Source organism: Phocoena phocoena, chromosome 10 (genome assembly GCF_963924675.1).
Source record: "Phocoena phocoena chromosome 10, mPhoPho1.1, whole genome shotgun sequence".
Lineage (NCBI taxonomy): Eukaryota > Metazoa > Chordata > Mammalia > Artiodactyla > Phocoenidae > Phocoena > Phocoena phocoena.
Window position 1 is genome coordinate 70,025,066 of NC_089228.1, and position 20,130 is coordinate 70,045,195.

A 20,130-nucleotide genomic window follows, 5' to 3' on the forward strand; every position below is an offset into this window, starting at 1 on the left:
GAGAAAACACTGTTACTTATTTGATATGTTGGTCATTTCCCTGTTTGCTTTTAGATCCAATTTCCACTTTTCCCTTGTTTGACTCTGCATCACAGGAAACTACACTCCCTGACTCTTTTAACAACTGGCTTTTGGGTAAGTGGTTCAGCCAGCGGGAGGCACTGGTGGAGACTGAAAGGGGAGGTGAGGGAGAAGCCAGGCCTCCCTGCTGGGATGATGCCTCTACAGCACCCATGGCTCTTCAGAGGCCTCAGCTTCCATTCTGTCGGGCAGCGTTCATCTTGTCCAGCTCCTGCTGGCTGGCACTAGTCTCTGGCCTTGCTAACACAACCTTCTACCGATGTCCCTCCAGTCCTGGGGGCGTAGGACCTCCTCCTGCTGCTCTGATCTCTGGGGTGCTGCAGTACCTCATAGTACCATCTCCTGGGCAACAAATTTCCTATATTAAATTCCTGCCGTTGAGAGGCCTAGAATGGTTTTGTTTTGCTGGTTGGATTCTGATTTGAAGATCAAAGTTCTGAAGAGACTTCTTCAAAAATAATATTGGGTAAGTCCTTTCTTTGAGGGGAAGGGAGCACCACAGTAAAGGAGTTTTAAACTTGGGCTTCTCAATATCTAAGATATCCCAAGTTATTTCAAGGAGTGACATGAAATTCTCTAAAATGTGAAATTTGGCAGTCACATTTCACCCTAATTGCATATACGCCACAAAGTGGTTTTGTAAGGAAAGCCTTAGGGGCCTATCATATTATTAAACACAGTGTTCTAGAACCAGGAAATGCTATCCTAGAGGAGGAAGGCTTTGAGTATAACAGAAACCTTGCCTAAGGCTTCTCAAGCTTTACACCTACCTTCAGGGGCAGCCATGAGCTTGTTTCAAGAAAATACTTTCATCATCTGTTACCGTTTTCTCTGTTGAGAGAGGGTTATGTGAAATGACAGAAAACCTTAAAAAAAATCTTGTGTAGCTTTGTTATTCTGAAATAGAGAATACCAGTGCCTTCTAAGCCTAGTCCGTTATGATCACTCCACAGTGCTTAATAAGCAGCACAGAAACAACTAGAGAGCCCGCCACTGTGGCCCGTGATCAGAGAGAGAACGAGAGCCACGCTGTGCCCCTGGTATGCCATATGGCTGCAAATCTAAAGGCTCTGAAAGATGCCGCACTTGGAGGAAGCCCCGAATACCTGCTTTCATTTCCATCTTGAGTGTTTGAACTGTTTGTTTGTTTGTTTTGTTTTTTTGCTGTACGCGGGCCTCTCACTGCTGTGGCCTCTCCCGTTGCGGAGCACAGGCTCCAGACACGCAGGCTCAGCGGCCATGGCTCATGGGCCTAGCTGCTCCGCGACATGTGGGATCTTCCCGGACCGGGGCACGAACCCGTGTCCCCCACATCGGCAGGCAGACTCTCAACCACTGCACCACCAGGGAAGCCCGAGTGTTTGAACTGTAATGTATGGACCATCCATTTATTAAAGGAGAGAGCTTACTTTGGCATGGGATAAACTGGTGCTTGCAGCAAGATGCTCTTTAAGACAAGGGACGTTTCTTGAATTCCTTTCAGATCTGAGATCCACAGCTTAAGAGTGTTTGGTGTATACATTTAAAAACTGCATGACTATTATACAACCTCTTTTCTTCAGCTGGCATGAGAAGGATATTCCCGTCCTCTCTATGCTCTGTTCTTTACTTCCTCAAAGCTGAGGAGGCAAAAATCCTGCCAGCCTTATCCAGCTTTTCATGGAAAGCCGCCACTCTTAACTGGCGCCTCAATGCAATTTCAGACCGTCCCAGGAGAACTTCGTTCTTTGAGGTGAATTCATAATATTAGGGCCAACAAAGACGTTAACACAGACTTGAACGGTTAAAGAAAAAGAAAAAGTCTGCAGTCTTACTGAAGGAGCTCTGCTTCTGTGAGTGCCTCTGTCCTCTGCTCCCCAGTGACAATGGCCAGTTCATCCTTCAGTTCCTGGATTTCCTTTTGTAGGCGTATAATCATCTGCAAACGGCAAGGCAGGAGCGTAAATGTCAACTCCTCACTGAGGGGAACTATGTGACAGAGAACCATACATCTTTTAAAATTATGAACAAAAATGTACAGAGGATGATATAAAAGGCACTCTTGTACTTAGCACCCAGCTTTGTTAAATCTTAACATTTTGTCAAAATAGTTCTAGGATTTTTCTTAACAAATAAAATATTACTGATGGAAATGGTATCCCTTATTCCTGTTCCCCTTCTGTCCTTCCTGGAGTGATTGCTGTCCTGCATTTAGTGGGTAGCATTTCCCTGCATGTTTTATACATTTACTCCATATGTACAGATGTGACTGTAAATGATGTATGATATCATCTTGCATGCCTTACACTTTATGTAAATGTTGCCATACTGCATGTAACTGCAACTTGCTTTTTTTTTCCCCCTCACACTATGTTTTTGAGATTATTTATATTGCTTCATGTGGCTCTAGTTCATGAATTTTCATGGACATATAGTATTTCAGTAAAGGAATGTATCACAATTTACGTATCTATGTCTCCTGTTGAGGGACATTCAGGAGCTTTACTTTTGCGATTACAAAGAGTGTTGCTGTGAACATTATAAGTCTCTGGGCATGTGTGGGAGAGTTTCCCTGTAGTGTTTACCTAGAACTGTGTGGAGGTAGAGTTAGTGCACCCCCTTATTATATATTGCCAAACTGCTCTTCAGAATGGATGCATAAATTCATATTCTCAGCAGCTATATATGTAAGTTCCTGTTTCCCCACATTTTTGTCATTTTGTACGTAGTATTGCCAGACACTTTAATCTTGCCTATCTAGGTGGGTGTAAAATGGTCTCTTATCTAGTTCTAATTTAGAACTAGTATTTTCATGATTATTAGTGAGGTCGATCATCTTTGCATATGCATACTGGCTGTTTGGGTTTCTTCTTCTGTGAATTATTTATTCACCATCTTGCCCATGTTTCAGTTGAGTTGTTTTTCTTTTCCTTATTAATTTGCAGGTTTCTTTATATATTCGGGATGTGAACCCTTTGTTAGTTGTATGCAATGCACATGTTTTCTCCCAATCTATGTAATATTTTTCACTCTGTGGTGTTCTTTTTGTTAAATGAAAGTTTTAAATTTCAATATAATTTCATTAGCAACTTCTTTTGTTTTGAGCTTTATATTTGTGTCTTCTTTAAGAAAATCTATTTTACCTAAAGCCATAGCAATGTTTTCCTATATGCTCTTATAAAAGTTTTAAAGTTTTGCTTTTTACATTTAGGTTGATAGATTTTATTTTGTAGGAAGTGTGAGATATGGATCTAATTTTAATTTTTTTATGGCTAATCATGCAAGATTTTCTATTATAATTCTGTTATATATTTCCACATGTAACTTGTTTTTTTTTTCTGGGCTACTGGTTAAAAACATTTGTCTACTTGACTATATGTATGGTAATACTACACTGTTTTAATTACTATATCTTAAAAATTTTTGGGCATCTAGATAGAATAAGCCCCTTCCATCTTGTTCTCTTTCAAAATAGACTTCACTATTCCTGATCATTTGCTCTTTCATATAAATTTTAGATTTGGCTTGTAAAATTCTACCAAAGGCCCTCCTCAAATTTTAACTGGAAATAAATTTGAGTAAAAGGTTAATTTGATAAGACATTAAAGTAATGCTATGAATCATTACATCCATGAACATGGTATAGCTTTCTGATTCCTTTCAATACCAATCTGTATATGTCTTTAATTAGATTTTATTTCTATAATTTTAAAGTTTTTTTTGCTATTATAAACAGAATTTTTATAAAATTGCATTTTCTAATTATTGGCTTTTGATATATAGGAAGGCAATTCATTTTTATGAATGGATTAATTTTCTGAATATTATTTTGGTTATCTGTTTACTTGTTATTAAACACTCTTGGATATTCTATATGAGCAATCAAATTGTCCACAAGTAATGACAGATATTCTTCTTATCAAATCCTCATAAATTAAAAAAAAAGTCTCTTTCCTAAGAACCTCCAAGTATAGTGCTTAAGATATTCTTGTCTTATTCCTTCTAATGTTTCAACTTTAAAATGTTTGCTGTAGTTTTTGGTTGATACCTTTAATCATTCGAAGGATGTTCACTCATATTCATAGTTTGATGAGTCTTTTCAAACTATGGATGAATGTTTATTGTTATCAAACACTTTTTCTGCATCTAGTGACGTGATCATTTCATTTTTTCTTTTAATTGTGAATGTGATGAATCACCTTAATTCATGTGATTTTACTTTTTAGTATGAACTACTTCAGATATACAAAAAGGTATAAATAATACCATGTACCCACTACTTAACTTAAGAAATAAAACATTACAGACTCTTGTGAACGCCCGTCCCATAGAGTCTTCCCTAAATTTGGTGTTTATTTTTCCCATTCAGTTGTGTTTTGGGTGGTTTTGAGGACAACTTTTCAACTGTCACTTGTGCTTCAGAAAAGCTCTGTACATAAAATAATGAACAGTAATATCAGTTTTTAGAAGCAATTATAAAGGAGATGAGGAAACAACACTTGTCAATTACCAGATAATTCTACACCAGGAAGACCTCAACATTTGTTCAATTAGCTATTAGTTTTTGACTCCTGATTTGTCGTTTCTTTAAATCTCTCACAGACTTACATCTAACACACAATAATGTTCAAATTCCTCAAGTTCCTTCAAAGAAAAGTCTCTCTAGCCAAATTTGAAGGGAAAAAATAACCTCAATGTCTAATATGTTTATTTTCCTTCAGTTATGAAGTAATTTTTGTCTTCAGGCTAATAGTGCATTCCTATCTTTCTCATTCTGCACAGTAATATTACAGGGCTGCTGGCAGGGTAGGAACAGCAGAAGAATTCATCCTAGGAGTTCAGTTCCATTTGACTTAGGCCTTTGAATTGTGTCTCCTTTTTCCAGTGGAGGTACCCTGTGGTGCTGACCAGGGACTGGACTGGAAAGGGATCCTGCCTCACCCACTGGTTTCTCCAGAAGAGAATGCTGTCAGGGGAGCTCGGGCTCCCTGAGGCAAGTAGGACAAAACAGTCAGCCCCATTATTCTTTTGTCCTTCTTTTCCTCTACCCTTCAATGGAATGATTTCAGGGAAGGAAGGGCAAACACTCAAGAGGAAGTAGTTAATATGGGTAACAGTGAACTTGAGATTTTCTTGTTTGGAATTTGAGAAATTTGTAAATGAAGCACTGTTGGTAAGATTTCACATCTTTTTTGTAACGCATACCACTAAGCTTACACCAGCTTATTTTCTAGAGAAAAAAAAAATTTTTTTTAAAGGTGACTGATTTGCAAAGTAATATAATCTTAATTTTGGAGTTTTACAAAACTGAAATATTTTATTTCAACATTTCCAATGTTGACAGGAGTTAATTCCTTGTTGTATTTTATTTGAAGACTAACAAAATAGAGAAAAGAAAAAATATCTGCATTTATAATGAGTAGCTGAATCATGTAACTTGCAAATATTTTTCCTTTAAAAAAAGAACTTTGATAAAGAAGAATTCATTTTTATAAAACTAGAGGCTTGGCCATTTTTCCATGGATCAAACCAACTATTAACTTTTAAAAAATCTCTAGAATAAGTAACAGAACAGTCATGCAAAATACTATTCTATTTAATAACCATTAGGACTTCTTTTTCTCGATAAGCTTTTATAAAAGATGGTCTATAATTATTGTCTTTAGAAAGTTAAGCTGACTTTTTTTTTTGAAAGGCTACGACCTGCCTACAAATATAACTGTGTATGATTCTGTGTATGTCCCCAGGACTCACTGTGCCCCTAACTGATGGAGTAAAGGGGGCTGTAGGTAAGAGCACAGGCCCTGGCGGCAGACTGTCTGTGTCTGAATCCTGCTCTGCTACCAATCAGCACTGTTACTCAGATCAGATCACTAAATATTTCTGCGTTTCAGTTTTGTCATCTGTAAAGTAGAGGAAGAGATGGCATCTACTCATGAGGTTGTTGTGAGAATTAAATGATTTAACACATTTCCAGTATTCAGAACGTTGCCTGGTTACAGAGACTGAGTGTCCCCCAAAATTTAACTAATCTTTGATATACTTCGATTTTTTTTAACATAGTTAAAAGTTGCTTACCAATCTGGGATCGATTTCTTCATTAAGAACAGCTTCATTCTTTATGAGTGCCACTCGTTGTGCAAATCTACAGGTAGATATAGATTCCTAAGAAAGCAAGATAAGTCCTTAAAGTGTTATGGCATAGAGAGATAAAACAATTTCTGTTCACAGGAAAAGCGTGTACACCTAGAGTGATGTGCATACAACACAACGAGGAAACATGCTTCCAAATTAGGAAGTCTTGCCTTTCCCTGGAACATTATTTTTCATTAAAATTTTGTTTGGGCTTAATATAATGACTGATGCCCAAAGTGTGGAAGATCCTGAGGTCCTAAATGACAACTGGTATGTGCTTTTCAACTACTGATTTGTCAAACCAGAACCACATACACAAACCAGAATCATAGCAGGTACCACAATCCATAAGCATCAAAGGGTAAAAAATAAATATTTTTAACAGGCACAAAAGAGAGGCTTTTCAAGGCATCTTACAATGCACTTGGGCTTGGCCTTGTTTGGGGAGGAACCCTGCAGCTCCCTGTTTTCCTCTCTTAGAGAAAGTCTGAGTCCCAAACATTAAACTGAAATGCATGAAACATCAGCTGGCTCTAAAGCAACCCAGGAGAGCCATTTGGCAGCCAAACCCTGCTAAGGCGTCCTGGGTGCTGTGCCCAGGGACATGTCTAGGGACACACCTTGGAGATGTCTCCAAGGCACCTAAGCAATCAGGAGCAAAACCGATCAGGAGAAGCCGATGGGTCTCCTCCCTCACGTCTCTGGCAGGTCTTCCAAAATTTGTGTATGGTTTTCTGCAAACCATCCTGTGCTATGTGAAGTCAGTTCTCAAATTGGGGGAATTGCAATTCTGGCAAATAACCCAAAGCTATGAACTCTGGTGGGTCTTCACCTCTGAAGGCATACCCTAACCCAGTTGAAAAGACAGAAACCCACCCAGGACCCTCAACTCCGTCTCACAAACTAGCATAAAAACTCAGACTGAGATCTCCAGAAAGAAGAAGCAACATACATCGATATTCCTTTTCTCTAAAGAGAGGGTGGCAATCATGGTCGTCATGCAGTTCCCTCCCAGGCTGTCTCTCAGGACACTGGTCATCATGGAGTTCCGATATGGAATGTGTGAGCGGTGCTTTTCTGAGAGGGCAATGATGACCTGTGGTGGAGGGGAAAAAGAATAGCGTTAACTTAGCAGAAAATGCACACCGGACAAACTGAGCTGCGACGGCAACAAGGATACAAAATGCGGTGACCCCCAAAACTTGGGCTCAGAATAAATATCTTAAAATATTCAGTACAGTAACAGTGAAGATGGAATGAAGCAAATATAGTAAAAACATACCATGATGAACCCTGTCATTTTTGGATAGATGATATAACTTGTGCAGAATTGGATACATTTTTATTCTGTTTTCAGTCACTGAGAAATTTATATAAAAACTCAAGAGTAAATCATGCCAGATTTTTAAAAATCCTACCAAAATTGGTCTGCATGCCTCATCTTCAAGGTAAAAGAGGCAGAACAATAAATAAGAACCACAAGAGGCAACAGGCCCTAGATTCTGGGGCCAGATTGTCCAGGTCCAGATTCTAGCCATACCAGGGCATGCCACTCACCATCTCTGCCTCAGTCTCGTCATCTGTAAAACTGGGAAAAGACAGTATCTACCTATGAGTAGTTGGGATGATTAGAAGAGTTAAAATGTGCAAATTACGTTGAGTAGAACTAGCCCATAATAAGTGCTGTATATGTGTGTTTGCTTTCACTGTAAGTGATGGGGGAAGTGCACCTTGGTTCAACTAGAGCCTGCTCATCTTGCTCCTTAGCAGTCTTACGTACTTAGTAGGAGGGTGGTAGATGGATGGATGGGAGATGGATGAAGGGCTGCTGTGGACTGTCCCCAAGGGGAGCCACCAGGGGTTCAGGGTTTTCTGGGGAAGATGAATCCAGTGCCAGGATGCCCACTGCAAAGCATCAGGAATAAGTCACCCACAGATGTGACATGTGACTTCAGGGGCATCACAAGGCCCTGGCTCCTGAAAATACTTCCAACACCTGCCATTGTTCTAGTCTTCCCTCTTCCCAGCTGTGTAATTCCCATCATCAGAACTTTTTCTACTCCTTTAGTTTACAAAATAAGATGGGAACATTGTTTTTGAAGGCCGTTTTTAGCAAAATCATGTAACGATACCACTGGTCTTGCTTTAAGCTAATGACCCACAGGTTTTACTATAAACCAGAAATCCTGTGAGATTCTCTCAAAAACCACTTTTCCACTCTCAGAAATGGGCCTTCGCACCTTATCCTCTTGTTTCAAACATCTACCCAGCCTCCTCTCTCCACCTTCAGTCTGAGCCGATGGCCACACACTCTTCTTCTAGGTGTAAGCGGTCTACCTGCCCCGTCCCTCAATCCCCCACACATTCCACTCTTCCTGTGGTTACTGTCCTGCTCCTGCCCAAGTCCAGCCCTGTGTCCCCTCCCTCTTCTCCTCTTACCTACTTCGCTCCTATAACTAACCCCTCTCTTTGCATTAATTTCTCTCTCTCACCGGAATCACTCCCATTCTGCAAGCCCACAACAGTACTAAACTAAGTTGGCTCTTGCCAAGGTCATCAGCAACCCCCCTGAACCAAAAGCACTGACTGCTCTCTTACTAGACCTCTGATTTGAGTAAGGCATCAACATAGGTATTCATTGCCTCCTTCAGGAAATGCTTTATTCACTTGGTAATCAGGACATCACACTTTTCTGGGTTTTACCTTTCCTTAAAAACTAGATAATGAATACTTGCTTTTCTTCTTCCCAAATTGTACCTGTTGAAGTGCTCCAAGGCTCAGTCCCGGATCCTCTCCTCTTTCTTATCTACACTGTCTCTCTGTGTAATCTCATCCAATCCCCTGGCTTTAAATACATCCATATCCTATCCGAATGTCTCCCCAATTTACAGCATCAGCCTCAACATCTTCCCTGAGCTACTGTCCCTGAGGCGACTCTGCATCTCCACCTGGATGTCTGTTCCTGACTGTCTCTCCCCTCTGCCCCCAAGCCTGATTCTTTCTCAGGCTTTACCCATCATTATTGATGGTGCCACCATCCACCAAGTGGCTCAGTCCAAAACCCTAGGCAACATTCTTGAATTCCTCTCATCTCCAACATCCAATTTCTATTAGGTTTATCTACAAAACATACCCAGAATTGGATCACTTTTTCCCACCTCGTTTGCCACTGCTCCAGTTTGAGGCACCATTTTCCCTTCCTTGAATAACTGCTCTCAAGGCTCTGAATCAGTCTCCTTGTTTCTCCTTTTGCCCACCCATGGTCTCCTCTCTGCATGGCAGGCAGAGAAACCTTTACAAAAATGTAAGTTACATCAAGTCACTGCCCTGCTTACAACCTCCCGATGCACTTGGTATAATGACCCAACCCCTGTGTGATCTGGCTCCTGTCTACGTATCCAACCTCGTCTCCTACGGTGCTTTTGTGGCCCACACTGGCCTTGCTGTTGCTTCACCATGCCAAGCTTAGCCCCACATCGCAGGGTTTGACCTTGTTTCTTCTACCTAGGATGCTCTTGCCCCAGATTTTCTTACAGCATCCTGCTTCTCATCAATCAAATCTTTGCTCAAGTTTTATTTCCTCACAAGGGCTTTCCCTGAACCCCCTATCAAAAGTAACACCCCGATATCCAGGCTTTAACTCTATTTTATTTTTCTTCTGGTACTCACCACTATTGGAAATTTTATTTATTTACTTGTTTGTTACCTGCTTCCCTACGAGAGTTTCTGCTCCACAAGGGAGAAGCAAAGGACTTTGTTTCTCTTGCTCGTGGCTCCATCGCCACTGCCAAGAACAGCACCCAGCACCCGGGACATGTGGCAGACACTGAGTTGTCTCCCTCAGCTCTCATGATAGTCCCCATACTACTTCTGCTTCCTACAAAATTACATTTCCTAGTCTCTCTTACAGCTCATGGTTTGCATGAGACCTAGCTCCATCAAGCAAACACCCTGTGTGGGATTGGAGGTGAGTGATGAGAGGTGGTGGTCATAAGGAGGAAGACCGCATTTGTAGGTGGGTGGCAAAGGCAACTGGTTTTTTTGAGGCAGCTACAGGGAAGTTTCTGGAATCTAGGACTTAATGTCCTAAGTACCCAGTGGGGATAACAGTGGTGTTTTACAGAGCAGTTCAGTGGTGTGATTAGAAGTGTCTCTTGGCTGGGACTTTCCCAGTGGTCCAGTGGTTAAGACTTCGCCTTCCAATGCAGGGAGTGAGGGTTCGATCCCTGGTCGGGGAGCTAAGATCCCACATGGCTCGTGGCCAAAAACACCAAACACATAAAACAGAAGCAATACTGGAACAAATTCAATAAAGACTTTAAAAGATGGTCCACATCAAAAAGATCTTGAGAAAAAAAAGAAGTGTATCTTGGTTGTTCTGCTCCTAGCTGGGTAGTACTCAAGCCCAGTTTCCTAATTTTTCTTGAGATTCTTTATGTTTAATAAACTCTATGCTGCTTAAATTAGTTAGAATCAATTTCCCAATTTGCCGCTAAAAAATCTGATTAACACAACATGTGCTCAACACTTTTTTGTTAAACGAATATAAATAAATGAGTGATTGGATTAATTAGTTTTACCTAGGAAGGCAGTGGGAGGGTCATTAGTAGTGAACGAGATTTGGGAGAACTAAGCTTCAATGTAACTGGGAAGAAAGTGAGAAATATGGTGGACCCGATCACTTTGAAGACTTGTAGCACAATAAACGCAGTTTTAGGCCATTTCTTTTTCCTTTTTTTTTTGGCTGTGTTGGGTCTTCGTTGCTGCACGCGGGCTTTCTCTAGTTGCGGTGAGGGGGGGCTACTCTTCCTTGCGGTGCGCATGCTTCTCATTGCGGTGGCTTCTCTTGTTGCAGAGCGTGGGCTCTAGGCATGCAGGCTTCAGTAGTTGTGGCTCACGGGCTCTAGAGGGCAGGCTCAGTAGCTGTGATGCACGGGCTTAGTTGCTCCGCGGCATGTGGGATCTTCCCGGACCGGGGCACGAACCCGTGTCCCCTGCACTGGCAGGCGGATTCTTAACCACTGTGCCACCAGGGAAGTCCTAGGCCATTTCTTTATAAGCGGGTCCTGAGCAGGTACCCTCCCAGCTCTAGAGGACTTTAGGAATACCATAATAAGCCCAGACCCCCTGGACAGAAACGGATCTTCAGAGTGACTTAGAAATAGCCGGTATTTGAGAGAGAGGCAGAAGTAAATTATTCATTGTGGTGCTGCTTTGGGTTCTCTACACTGGGCAGAAACCAAATGATCTGAATGGCACAGGGTGAGGAGGTGTTCATCCAACCTGGATTTTTTTAGTGTCTACTTCCATTTTGGATTTCATGTACAAATACAATAACACGTTCCTGAAGACATTCTTTAAGCAACAAAGGGTGGAACCCCACATTACACTTAATAGTATCTCCACGTACTGAGAAACTATGCCTGAAATCAATAACTCAGTTTACTACTTCATTCATTAAAGAGGATTTCTTTTAAAGAACTCAGATGTCCATGGAAGATTATCCCCTGAGAACTGACAACAATTTGGAGAGTTACAACTAGCACCGCACCACCAATTTTTTTCTCCTGAACGCAACACGTTCAGTGGAAGCCAAGTGGAAAGTAACACTTTGAAAAAGTCCCACTCATGTTGGAAAACTGGCCGGGGTGACCCTGATTCTGATTTCTGGAGAAGGAGAGAGCAAACACTCTCTGTTCCCAGTGGTTTCTCACTTAACATTTGGGCTGACAAAGACCCGGGGTCACCCAAGGAGCACTCCGTGAGGCTTACGGCTGGAACAAGTACGCATGGTCCCTTCCTTTTCCTCCATGGACTCGATTTCTAGGGTCAAGATGTACCCTGTTATTATGGCTTGAAATGTTTTTGAGGAGACTCTTTGGAAGAAGTACTACGTACACAAGGAAAACTCCAAAACCAACAGTGCTCTGGCCACTGGAAATTTATTTGCTTCTGATCACAATAAGGGGCATTCAACTCAGAACGGCTGTGCCCTGTGAGCAGGTGCAGGGTCTCACAATTATGGTCAGAGGGCCATTACAATTCGCATGGAATGTCTATAACCCTAATGTGGGCTAATTCATGGAAGAAAGGCGACCAAACTGTCTTTTCCTAGTCCATCTCCATCTTATATATTCAAACTGAGACAGAGAAGATGTCTCAGTTTGATTATATTATGGACATCTACATGAATTTCTATTACAGCATTTATCTTACTGCATTCTAAGTATTTGTATGCTTTGCTCTTTCACTGGATGACACGGTAGCACAGGCTTTCTCAATTATACATCGATCCCCATTGCCTAACGTAACTTGTAGCACCCAGTGGACACTCAATCACAATTTGTTGAATGAATGAGTGAATGAATGAATGAAGCTATTTAAACTAAACTGTGTTATACTTCCAGTCTCAAAGGCCCATAATAAAGTACTTCATAAAGAAAATATGTTGGGCTTCCCTGGTGGCGCAGTGGTTGAGAGTCTGCCTGCCGATTCAGGGGACACGGGTTCGTGCCCCGGTCCTGGAAGATCCCACATGCCATGGAGCGGCTGGGCCCGTGAGCCATGGCCACTGAGCCTGCGCGTCCGGAGCCTGTGCTCCGTGGCGGGAGCGGCCACAACAGCGAGAGGCCCGCGTACCGCAAAAAAAAAAAAAAAAAAGTCCTTGAATTCTGTTATTTCATCAACAGTATCTGCTCACTCTTTTTACTATTCTCCTTCCTAGGTACTCTTTGGTTCCCTCTCACTTATGTCTTTCTGTGTAGAATTCCAATATTTCTCTACTATCCACAACTTTTTCTCTAGCAGCTGCTCCTAGCTTTACTCAATCTCACATACTCATGTCCACACACCGCAGTCTTCCATATTTATGTTCTTCTTTCCTCTCACACTGATCTTCTCCTCCTCCTGTCTCCATTATTTTATGCCATAACCTCCATGAAGACCCTTGTACAACAGTGTAAAGAGCTAACGGCTGCAGTGATGCAGTGGGCATCTATGAAACAGATAAGTTACATTCGGAGAGCCAAAGGTCAATGACACGTGAATGTCACTGAGACCCTGGGTGAATCCATCGCGCAGATGGAGCTAAGGGCTGACAGACTCCCAGTTCTCACTGCCTGACATGCCCTGACCCCATCCTGGCTGGGCTCACTCCTACACATTCCTCAGATCTCTGCTTAACATCAGTCCTGAGAGAACTTTCAGTAACTCTCCCTTCCTCAGTCTAAGTCCAATCCCCCACACTCTCCTCGCCCCTTGGACTTGCTCTGCAGTCTCCCATCGGGATTGCAGCCACGTACTTAATGAATACTTATTCAGTGCATGTCTCCCTCCACTGGACCATGAGATCTTCGGGGCAGGGGCTGTTTCTATTTCATTCAGCGCTGTGGTCCAGGGCCCAGCACAGTCCTCAGCACATAGCCACCAAGACTGCTCACATGAGGCTGATGTTACCAGAATTTTGAAGAGAAGAAATGTAGGGAGAGGAATAGTTTTAATGACAAGTAACAGCTTGCAAAGGTTGTGTAGAATGAAGAAAAAGAAAAGATAAGGAGCAGAATGTTTTTCTTGAGTGATTACAATTGGTGGAAATTTTGATTCAACTAACAAATATAAATATAATTTCGTACGATGGATGGATATAATGGGAATTAAATGATAGTGAAGACTCTGAAACAAGTAGGTATATTTGAAATAAAGCACTTTGAATATAGTCCATTATACTTTCATATCAATGTTACATAAATGTCCTATAAAGTAAAAAGATCTGTTAAGTAAAAATAGTATGTAATATGTGAACAAGAAGGAGTTCAGGAATGCTGACTATCGTCAGAAACACTAAAGTGATCTGAACACCATGCAGGCCTTAATCTCTGGGTGTTGCATTACTGGGATTCATTTGGTCAGAGCCTAATTGTGTGTGCCTTGTTCACAGAAAGTTCCCTTAGGTTTCTCTCAATCTGCTTTTTCAGCCAGCTTGACCGTTAGAAAGCATTTAATGTCAGGACAACATCATTCTCAAAAGGGTTCATTATGCAGCTTTAAAAAAGTAGTCTTTTTTCTCAAATCTTTCAGTCTCCAACATTCATTAACGGACCCTTTTGCCTCGCCAATATCCTCTGTACTTCTCCACGCCAGTTTTTGATCATGTTTCTCTTTCTTTCTTTCTTTCTTTTTTTTTCAGAATTAGTTGCCATCTTTAACATTCAACTCACAACATTTATACTCACAGAGCTGAAAGGAACTTGAGAAATAATTTAATTCAATGCACTCCTTTTAGATGGGAGAAATTTTCTCTGGAAGATTTATTTAGCAAAATTCAGATGAGCTTTCTCTGCCTTTGGAATAAAATTCGGAAATTAAAAATTAAGCAGGCACTGGGATGGACTGTAGTAAACTTGGAGTAGGGACAGGGAGGGAAGCTAAGGCAAAGAGAACCATTGCAGGGTCAGAATCACCAACTAGATGAAATCACTACAAATGGAAAAGATACTGGTCATCTCCACATTATGGTCTCATAGCTAATCTACCAGCCTGAAAAAAATAGGCCATGGAGGTCGTTTCCAACTTATATTCACACCCACTACTAATTTTACAAAAAAATACAAGGTATAGTGAAAAAAAGTATAGGTTTTGGAGCCAAGCAATTCGAGGTTCAAATCCCTATCTCAGCACTAGCTGTGTAATCTCAGGAAGGCCTGTGGAAGACCAGAGTTAAAAAAACTGTAAGAATGTGGGTAATAACTAATACCTACAGTGCAGAGCTGTTGTGAGGTTTAAATGAAATGGTTTATACAGAAGTCTAGTAGCTATACCAATGTTTACAGCAGCATTATTCACAATAACCAAAAGGCGGAAACAAGTCACGTTCATCAACAGATGAATGGATATACTAAAAACTATATCTCTATATTTATATCTACACACACACAATGAGATATTATTTAGCCTTAAAAAGGAAGAAAATTGTGATACACGTTAAAACACGATGGACCTTGAAATTATGCTAAGTGGAAGAAATGAGACACAAAAGGACAAATATTGTATAATTCCACTTATACGAAAATCAGGAACAGGCAGATTCATAGTGGCAGAAAGTAGAACAGAGGTGATGGGGGCCTGGGAGTATAAAGAGATTGTGAGTTACTGTTTAATGGGTACAGAGTTTCTGTTTGGGATCATAAGAAGTTCTGGAAATGGATGATGGTGATGCTTGCACAACATTTTGAAGGTACTTAATGCCACTGAACTGTAAAAATTAGTTAAATGGTAATTTTACGTTATATATACTTTGCCACAGTAAAAGAAGAGAAACAAAACAAAACAAGACAAAAATGCTAGTAGAATGCGTGATGTGAAGTACACGGTCAAAAAATAGTTAAAATAGGTACATCCCACCCTACCCATTTACCTGTTCTAAGTAATGTAGTGACAAGTTGATATATTTGGCCTCTGTCAGAAGCTGGCCCCCGACTCCAGTCTTCGCAACTCGCTCTGAACCAGCCAGGTCAACCAAATGCAGCTTGGCCTGTCGCACAGTTGCAGATCCTGGTTCCTTGCTTGATAAGTGAATGGTGAATATGCAGTGGGAACGGGTTGAAGCTTGGTTCATAGGAGTCTACAATAAAAATGTTGTAAAACAAAATTGATAAACCATTAGCCAGACTCATGAAGGAAAAAAGGGAGAAGACTCAAACCAATAAAATTAGAAATGGAAAAGGGGAAGTAACAACTGACACTGCAGAAATACAAAGGATCATGAGAGATTACTACAAGCAACTATATGCCAATAAAATGGACAACCTGGAAGAAACGGAAAAATTCATAGAGCAGCACACCTTCCGAGACTGAACCAGGAAGAAATAGAAAATATGAACAAACCAATCACAAGCACTGAAGTTGAAACTGATTAAAAATCTTCCAACAAACAAAAGCCCAGGACCAGATGGCTTCACAGGCGAATACTATCAAACATTTAAAGAAGAGCTAACACCTATCCTTCTCAAACTCTTCCAAAATATAGCAGAGGGAGGAACACTCCCAAACTCATTCTACGAGGCCACCATCACCCTGATACCAAAACCAGACAAAGATGTCACAAAGAAAGAAAACTACAGGCCAATATCACTGATGAACATAGATGCAAAAATCCTCAACACAATACCAGCAAACAGAATCCAACAGCACATTAAAAGGATCACACACCATGATCAAGTGGGGCTTATCTCAGGAATGCAAGGATTCTTCAATATATGCAAATCAATCAATGTGATACATCATATTAACAAGTTTAAGGAGAAAAACCATATGATCATCTCAATAGATGCAGAGAAAGCTTTCAACAAAATTCAACACCCATTTATGATAAAAACCCTGCAGAAAGTAGGCATAGGGGGAAGTTACCTCAACATAATAAAGGCCATATATGACAAACCCACAGCCAACATCGTCCACGATGGTGAAAAACTGAAAGCATTTCCACTAAGATCAGGAACAAGACAAGGTTGCCCACTCTCACCACTCATATTCAACATAGTTTGGGAAGTTTTACTCACAGCAATGAGAGAAGAAAAAGAAATAAAAGTAATCCAAATTGGAAAAGAAGAAGTAAAGCTGTCACTGTTTGCAGATGACATGATACTATACATAGAGAATCCTAAAGATGCCACCAGAAAACTACTAGAGCTAATCAATAAATCTGGTAAACTTGCAGGATACAAAAGCAATGTACAGAAATCTCTTGCATTCCTATACACTAATGATGAAAAATCTGAAAGTGAAATTAAGAAAACACTCCCATTTACCACTGCAACAAAAAGAATAAAATACCTAGGAATAAACCTACCTAAGGAGACAAAAGACCTGTATGCAGAAAATTATAAGACACTGATGAAAGAAATTAAAGATGATACAAATAGATGGAGAGATATACCATGTTCTTGGATTGGAAAATTCAACATTGTGAAAATGACTATATTACCCAAAGCAATCTACAGATTCAATGCAATCCCTATCAAACTACTACTGGCATTTTCACAGAACTAGAACAAAAAATTTCACAGTTTGTATGGAAACACAAACGACCCCGAATAGCCAAAGCAATCTTGAGAAAGCAAAACAGAGCTGGAGGAATCAGGCTCCTGGACTTCAGACTATACTACAAAGCTACAGTAATCAAGATAGTATGGTACTGGCACAAAAATAGAAATATAGATCAATGAAACAGGATAGAAAGCCCAGAGATAAACCCACACACACACTGTCACCTTATCTTTGATAAAGGAGGCAAGAATATGCAATGGAGAAAAGACAGTCTCTTCAATAAGCGGTGCTGGGAAAACCGGACAGCTACATGTAAAAGAACGAAATTAGAGCACTCTCTAACACCATACACAAAAATAAACTCAAAATGGATTAAAGACCTAAATGTAAGGCCAGACACTATCAAACTCTTAGAGGAAACCATAGGCAGAACACTCTATGACATAAATCACAGCAAGATCCTTTTTGACCCACCTCCTAGAGAAATGGAAATGAAAACAAAAATATACAAATGGAACCTAGTGAAACTTAAAAGCTTTTGCACAGCAAAGGAAACCATAAACAAGACGAAAAGACAACCCTCAGAATGGGAGAAAATATTTGCAAATGAAGCAACTGACAAAGGATTAATCTCCAAAATTTACAAGCAGCTCATGCAGCTCAATATCAAAAAACCAAACAACCCAATCCAAAAATGGGCAGAAGACCTAAATAGACATTTCTCCAGAGAAGATATACAGATTGCCAACAAACACATGAAAGAATGCTCAATATCAGTAATCATTAGAGAAATGCAAATCAAAACTACCATGAGGTGTCACCTCACACCAGTCAGAATGGCCATCATCAAAAAATGTACAAACAATAAATGCTGGAGAGGGTGTGGAGAAAAGGGAACCCTCATACACTGTTGGTGGGAATGTAAATTGATACAGCCACTATGGAGAACAGTATGGAGGTTCCTTAAAAAACTAAAAATACAACCACCATACGACCCAGCAATCCCACTACTGAGCATATACCCTGAGAAAAACCATAATTCAAAAAGAGTCATGTACCACAATGTTCACTGCAGCTCTATTTACAATAGCCAGGAATGGAAGCAACCTAAGTGTCCACTGACAGATGAATGGATAAAGAAGAGGTGGCACATATATACAATGGAATATTATTCAGCCATAAAAAGAAACGAATTTGAGTTATTTGTAGTGAGGTGGATGGACCTAGAGTCTGTCATACAGAGTGAAGTAAGTCAGAAAGAGAAAAACAAATACCATATGCTAACACATGCATATGGAATCTAAAAAAAAAAAAAAAATGGTCATGAAGAATCTAGGGGCAAGACGGGAGTAAAGACGCAGACCTACTAGAGAATGGACTTGAGGACACGGGGAGGGGGAAGGACACAAAGTGAGAGAGTGGTAGTATATATATGGACATATATACACTACCAAATGTAAAATAGATAGCTAGTGCACAGCAGTCCCATAGCACAGGGAGATCAGCTCGGTGCTTTGTGATCAGCTAGAAGGGTGGGATAGGGAGGTGGGAGGGAGGGAGACACAAGAGGGAAGAGATATGGGGATATATGTATATGTATAACTGATTCACTTTGTTATAAAGCAGAAACTAACACACCATTGTAAAGCAATTATACTGCAATAAAAACGTTAAAAAGAAAGAAGTAATGCGAACAATGAGAATTTCTGTAGAATATCAACAGATTTAAATTTATATTTCCAGTGAAAAGACTTCATTTCCCAGGAAGTGAACACTTTCAAATGGAGTAAAAACACTTGTAGCTGAGATCCTTAACATGAATTATTTTCTCCTGAATGACTGATAACAGATGTGGCCGGGTTCATTCAGAAAGTGAAAAAAGAGTGTGAATGAGGTAAAGTTTGGGACCTCTTAACCAGTAGTATAACGTTATTTCATTACATGACCACAATCCATACCTTAACTTTGGCTAGCCATATTGAAAATTTTCAATGTGAATTTCATGGTAAAAGAGCTGAGAATGGGTTCATAAAGAGAATTCATTACAGAATTGTAAACACAATCCACAGACAAGGATACCCAACATCACTGCTACTAACCAACACTGAACTGGGGCTTCCAGTCAAGGTAATAAACAAGAAAAATATATGAGGCATAGTGATAGGAAAAGAAGAAATTAAAGTGTCATTATATACCGAAAATATTGTGGTTTACAAAGAAAATGCGAGAATGTCTACAAATAAACTGTTAAGGGCTAAAAAGATTAGCAGGGTTGCTGGATGCAAGGCCAATATGAAAAATCAATAAAGTTCTAATAATCCAGCAACAATTAATCAGGAAATATTTTATTTGTAATAGCAACAAAGATGATGAGACACTAACAGATTAATCTTATAAAAGATGTGTAATTTGCAGAGAAAATGAAAACCTGAATAAATGGTGTACCAGATATTAATATACCATTTCATAGATGGGAAAATTCAAAATTAACCTCCATATTAATCTCTCTATATTAATCTATATATTAATGCAATTGAAATACAAATGCCACTGGTTTTGTTTGCAGAACAAAACAAATTAATTCTAAAAACCAGATGAAAGAGCAAATATTGGCAAAATAATCAAAAACAATTCGGTGAAAGAATAATAAGGAAAGGGGTCTTGTCTTGCTATATATCAAGGAATAATCATAACACCATAGTAATTAAAACAGTGTGGGACTGGTGCGGGAACAGATAGAGAATTAGATCAGAGAAACATGCTGTGCTCATTTAAGGAACTCTGTATAAGGTATGGGTGACATCACACCACAGTAGAGAAAGGACGGACTTATTAACAGATGATGTTGGAGTAATGGTCTAACCACCTTGAAAAAGTAAATTTAGATTGCTC

The 20,130-nt window shown here is 40.1% G+C and overlaps 1 protein-coding gene across 1 annotated transcript in view; it reads right to left on the reverse strand.

Annotated features, from left to right (window-relative positions):
- Positions 1-20,130, reverse strand: part of KIF6 (kinesin family member 6) — a 379,056-nt gene that overhangs the window by 223,165 nt on the left and 135,761 nt on the right. Inside the window, exons 7-10 of the mRNA XM_065885960.1 lie at positions 15,608-15,814; positions 7,148-7,291; positions 6,139-6,225; positions 1,896-1,999 (exon numbers count right to left, since the gene is read on the reverse strand). Coding sequence (XP_065742032.1) covers positions 1,896-1,999; positions 6,139-6,225; positions 7,148-7,291; positions 15,608-15,814 — 542 coding nt within the window. The remainder of the gene's footprint in view (positions 1-1,895; positions 2,000-6,138; positions 6,226-7,147; positions 7,292-15,607; positions 15,815-20,130) is intronic.